The sequence below is a fragment of the Lygodium microphyllum genome, chromosome 1, assembly GCF_053477565.2.
Source record: "Lygodium microphyllum isolate KBCC chromosome 1, Lygodium_microphyllum_v1.1.10, whole genome shotgun sequence".
In the NCBI taxonomy this organism is placed as follows: Eukaryota; Viridiplantae; Streptophyta; class Polypodiopsida; order Schizaeales; family Lygodiaceae; genus Lygodium; species Lygodium microphyllum.
The window spans coordinates 144,319,014-144,324,473 of NC_141135.1; the positions used below are offsets into that span (position 1 = coordinate 144,319,014).

The window sequence follows — 5,460 nt, forward strand, 5'->3', positions numbered from 1 at the left end:
AAGGGGCATTACTTGTATTGTGTTAAACATGTGCAACAATGTTTGCACAGTCATAGCCACCCATTGTCTCTAGTGCACATAAGTGCTATTTATGCTGACACTTGTAACTTCAATGCGGGCATCTACAAGTTGTACAAGGAAACATAAATGAAATTTTACATGCCTACAATGTGGTGATCAAAAACAATTGGAATAATTTGATTCTAACTTAAAGAGACGGAGCAACATAGTTAAGCCTTGAATAGCATAATTTGGATCCACGATTAACTTGAGATATCCAAAAAGCATACGAACTTCTTGGAGATCAGGCACCCTAAGGAAAGGTTACTGCAACTGGCATACGAGAGTCCGTAATATAAAGATCAGGCTGGCTTAAAGATGAAGCTCAATCGTCGGATGGCTTTCAAAGCATGAAGGCCAGGTCATTGGGTTCTGAAGCAAGTATCACAAAGAAATTTGCAGGCCATACAAGGACACAGCTTCCAAAGAGGCCATGTATGAGCACTAAATAGGTACATGTTAAAAAACACCAAAAATATGGCTTTTGGGAGAACTAATTTTGCAAGCTTTTGAACATTTACAAAGGTTAGAATGCATGCTCAAATGCATATGAGCAATGTCTTAGCTGACAGCAGTTGGAAGATGCATATGTCGATTTTGAACATTTGAGTCATCATCCTGTACATAGCTTCAGATGATTTCAGATAAAATGTATCTCTCAATATTACAAAGATGCTTCCCCATACATTTCTCCTACAACCTGTTCCATATGGGGTAAAATGACATTCTTAAGGTATTTCCAGTACTCTAGTATCAGCACTTTCACTTGTAGCTGGCTGAAGTTGATTCAATTGGAAGTATAAGCTTAGCAATGGCTGTACAGAATTGAAAAAAAAAGCTTCCCTGTTCTCAAGGGATTCAGTATCTTCAAGTCTCTATGACTCATCAGTTGCCTACAATGAGACCTAGGTCATGTTGTGACTACAAAATTCAAGAGTGTCAAGGCAAAGAAGAGTTGTAATGATGTGTGGAAATCCTACAGAGATGGTTCTATCTAGCTGAAATGAATTTTCATTCTGCCCTCTGCAAAAGGCCATCGGAAAGAATTTTCAGTCATCTCGCCCCCCACATGACTCTCACTGCTACTTTGAGCCTTTTGCTGCAGCAAGACGGGAAGTAAACTTGGAAAACCATTAGAGACAGTGGACGATGACTGAACGATGGTTCGGCTATGAGCGTCGTCCTGGAAAGTGTCGAGTTTGAGCAAGCTTGGATCACACCTGGAAGTCTGTGGCATGTTCCCACCTTTTAACATTGTGCCTGATAAGTTGGTCACTGTAGAATCTAACTGTGCCATACTAGTCCAGCTGTTTCTAGGATCCGCTGAGGAGATGCCCAAACTTGGATGGGAAGCCTGTTCTGCAGCTACTAAACTTTCAAGAAAAGGGTCAGACACTCCCATAATCAACCTGCCCAGAGATCCCAATCTGGGGAGCTGCTGCTGCTGCTGAGGAGCATTTACATCCACATCTTCCATGTCAGGCAACGAGGCCAAGACCTCATCCACACAAGCAGCCTCACCTGCAGTGTTCAATCGTGCAGCATGGCTGCTCTTTTTATATATTCTGCAAAGAACCCAATCATCCAGCTGCAAAATTTGCCCATGTGTAAGAACTCTATCAGGCAAAGCACCTCATTTTTTTCATTAACCGTTTATTTTCCAAAGCTGAAATATGTGCTTCAAACAGGGGGAACAAAAACAGAACAAATCCAATCAGCATCTTTAAACAGTTTCTTGTCCAAAACAAAAGTTAAAACATCACAGACTGGCTGAGTGACCCAACAAAATTCAGATTGTTTGAATTTCACACCCATGTAAGGTTCACAAATACTGTGCTACTATGGCTGAGAAAAATGTTGGAATCTCGAATTGATAAGCAGGTTATCAAATACTGCAATATTGTAGCATACATGGCAAAAGAAAGGAATTCCCATTGCATTGTGTATGAAAATGCTTCATCTATTACCCTAAAAATTTACAGGAGGTAGTTTAACTCCAAGAACTAATACTTGCAGATTGCTTTCACATTCCAGGATCCAAAAAGAGGCATCAAAGCTGAATTAAAGCTACTGAGGCGGGAACAGGGAAAGTTTAACCGAAAATCAAGAGTCTGTCTGCAACAGTCACAAATTCTCCATCTTGCATTCACATTCTAAAAATCCGGCTTGAGGCAACAAGCGGTTGATTTCCAAACCAATGAGGCAAGAACAAGCAGGCTTAATACAAAATCATGAGGACAAGGATATTAGGTCCTGTGGGTAATCACAAATTAGAGGCAATCTTAATCCAAAATCACGAGGGCAAGAAGAACAGAGTCTATGAAGAAAAGCAACTGTGATTTGAGGCAATCTGAATCCAAAATTATGAGGGCGAGAAGAACAGGGCAGTTCCTTTCACATTATTTGCAGATTGAATCTACAAAGAAAAGCAATGATTTGAAGCAATCTTAATCCAAAATTATGAGGGCAATAAGAACAGGGTAGTTTCTTTCAAATTCTTTGCAGATTGAGTCTATGAAGAAAAATATTTGTGGTTTGAGGCAATCTCAATCCAAAACTATCAGGGCAAGAAGAACACGGTTAGTTCTCTTTACAAATTATTTGCAGATAGAAGAATTTATGAAGACAGAGCAACGGGATGAATGTTAAAGGGGCATACCCTGAGAGACCTTCTGCTGGCAAAGGAGTTGGATTTCCCATTATTCTCAACGGCAAGACGGTACTCGTGCATGATCCAGTTGGTCTTGATGCCCTTGGGGGGCCTCCCTTTGTAGAACACGAGGGCCTTCTTCACGCCCAGCTTCTGAGGAGAAGAAGAGCACCCCACGGAGATGATGGGCTTGTCTGTCCCAGTGGCCTTCCAATACCCTGAACCAGCTGCCCGGTTGGGCCTTGCCCCATTGGGATACTTCCTGTCTCTTGGTGTGAAGAAGTACCACTCGTGATCCCCTGCATTAGCCTTGGCTACAAAGAAAGAAAGAGAGATACATTAGCCGAGAGAGAGAGAGAGAGAGAGAGAGAGAGAGAAGACTCTCAAGCCGTTGCACTTGTTTCCTTAGGAGGCTCCCCCTTCTCACCATCATCATCGCCTTAGTTAGTCCCCTCCTTTTGTTTCAGCATACCAACCTGGAAGTTCCCAAGGGTCGAACTTGTACAAATCGATCTCCGCTATGATTGGCACTGGTAGAGGTCGAGATGAGACCTTGTTCTTCAGGTAATGGATCACTAACTCCTCGTCTGTGGGATGAAATCTAAATCCAGGGGGAAGATCCAAACGATGGTGATGATGATGATGATGTCCATAGTCATTTGGTGAGCTAAAAGAACCTAGCCTACTCGATGTGCCCTCCATATCCTCCTCAGTACTTTAATTGCTCACACCCTTAAGCAATCAAGTTGCAAAGTCGGCATATATAATATACAAAGAATCTGTTGAAGATATTGTTATAATAAGGCCTAATCCCTTGGTTCTTTGTCCAAGGTATGCTTTGCAAGCACGGGACCTCCTCTTTTGGATCTTAATCTTGAGCCACAAGTAGGAAGATCATGTAGGACTTCTTGACAATGATACACAACGTCTGCTATTAGAAGGATGAGTATATCTTTATTCTTTAGCTAAACTCATGTGTCATGATGCTTTACTAAAAGAAACATTTGCATCCCCATCCTAGCTATATGGGCATATAATTAACCTCCTAAGGTAAGCAACATTATTGTAGAAGTTAGTTGGTGGCCTCTAACTATTTCTTTTAAGTAGTATTCATTCAGAACAGATTCAAAAAAGGAAAACATGTAGTAAAGAAAGGTGGGTAGAGGAGAAAAGTGGACATGAGGTAGTGTTAAGATGGTGATTTACATAAAGTGTGGGGATGATACTTCTAAGTGGAAGAAAGAGGTTGGTTATGATAGGAATGGGGGGTGAGAAGCAAGGGGGGGGGGGGGGGGGTGTTTTGGAGATTATATAGGGAGAGAGTACAAAAAGGTCGGGAGAGGCTGGTGATGATTAGAAGCAATGCCTATAAATGACATATTACAAATGGGGACAAATGAAGGTGGGTGTTGATAAGCAAGACAAGGTTCCCTTTCTCTATCACAACGATGGCATGGCAGTAGGAGGTGGAACCGTTGTGATTCTCTCTCTCTCTCTCTCTCTCTCTCTCTCTCTCTCTCTCTCTCTCTCTCTCTCTCTCTCTCTCTCTCTCTCAAATGGTGGCTTTATCACTAGTCAAAACTACCACCTTTCCCTTATTCCACCCACACCTTTTTCCCCACTCTATCATGAGTCACAAAATGACAAAGACTTCTCTAAAGGTTGAGTTTCCTTCATAAAGCTAGGAGAAAGACATTGAGCATGCCTATCACACGTGTAGACAAAGTTGCATTACAGGACTACAACTTGCATCCATGGTCTTTTGGCATTACATATAGTACTTTTGAACACTATGATTTTAATGTCATAAATGTTGTGTGTGTGTGTGTGTGTGTGTGACAATATCCATGGTCTTTTGGCATTACATCTAGTACTATTAAACACTTGTGATTTTAATGTTATAAATGTTGTGTGTGCATGTGTGTGTGTGCGTGTGTGCACACACATGCATGCCTACACACATCTATGAAACTTAGGGGTATCTTCATGTGTATGCTTGCATACATGCATCCACATGTACATGTACAAGTGTTAGGGTTTAGTAAAATTGTATGTGTAGCCTTAACCATAACAACAGTTGTAGAGTAGTAGCATTAAGTATTGTTGCAAAAATAGTAGTATTGGTTCTAACAATAGTATTGATAGTAGCAACGAAAAGTATATGTGTGTACATGACAAAGAGAGGAGATACATAGGACATTGGAAGGTTTCTTATCATTTGCTCTCACATATGGCTTTGGGTTGAAAGTGTAATACTTAGTGCTTCACATATTGCCATGCTTATCCTTTTCCCATGGCACCATGTCAGCCCCCATGGTCCCTAGTATGTACTTAGACACTCATTAATTTCCATTCTTAATTATGTCAAACATGTCTGATAGTCATATGATTTGATATGCCTCCTACACACTTCATGTTGACAATGCATCTCTTAGTTAACATGATTAAACATTTCTATTTAAGGAGCAAATGAGATCACAATGCTATTAATCCATAGCATGCATTTATGCTTATAGAGTTCCATGTGATAAGATGCACAACTTGACTTAAACACTCAAAAACCTTTTTGTTGTGATGCTAGAACCTAGTATTTGAGAAGTATCATAGCCATGTTGACCAAAAGAGACCATATTAAAAGGTCACTAAAGCCTTGGATAGTTCTTCATGACTCTAACTAGTAATTACACCAACTTTATTGAGATTATAAAAGTTTGCTCATTCACGATGCGTGATCAATATAGACACGAATA

At 40.6% G+C, this 5,460-nt stretch overlaps 1 protein-coding gene across 1 annotated transcript; it reads right to left on the reverse strand.

The window, feature by feature from the left end:
- Nucleotides 1–296: 296 nt before the first annotated feature.
- Nucleotides 297–3,888, reverse strand: LOC148041772 (NAC transcription factor 29-like). The gene is made up of 3 exons (XM_087682332.1): nt 3,187–3,888; nt 2,720–3,024; nt 297–1,648 (listed from the first exon to the last, which is right to left on the reverse strand). The coding sequence occupies exons 1-3, from the start codon at nt 3,410–3,412 to the stop codon at nt 1,055–1,057; spliced, it is 1,125 nt and encodes a 374-aa protein (XP_087538458.1). The 5' UTR covers nt 3,413–3,888; the 3' UTR covers nt 297–1,054.
- Nucleotides 3,889–5,460: the final 1,572 nt, after the last annotated feature.

Excerpts from the sequence above, each read along its gene's own strand:
- LOC148041772 (XM_087682332.1), bottom strand. The coding sequence starts at position 3,412 with ATGGAGGGCACATCGAGTAGGCTAGGTTCTTTTAGCTCACCAAATGAC. Across the intron at positions 3,025-3,186 it reads CGACCCTTGGGAACTTCCAG|CCAAGGCTAATGCAGGGGAT; the intron begins GTTGGTATGCTG and ends CTTTCTTTGTAG. Across the intron at positions 1,649-2,719 it reads CCAGCAGAAGGTCTCTCAGG|CTGGATGATTGGGTTCTTTG; the intron begins GTATGCCCCTTT and ends CAAATTTTGCAG.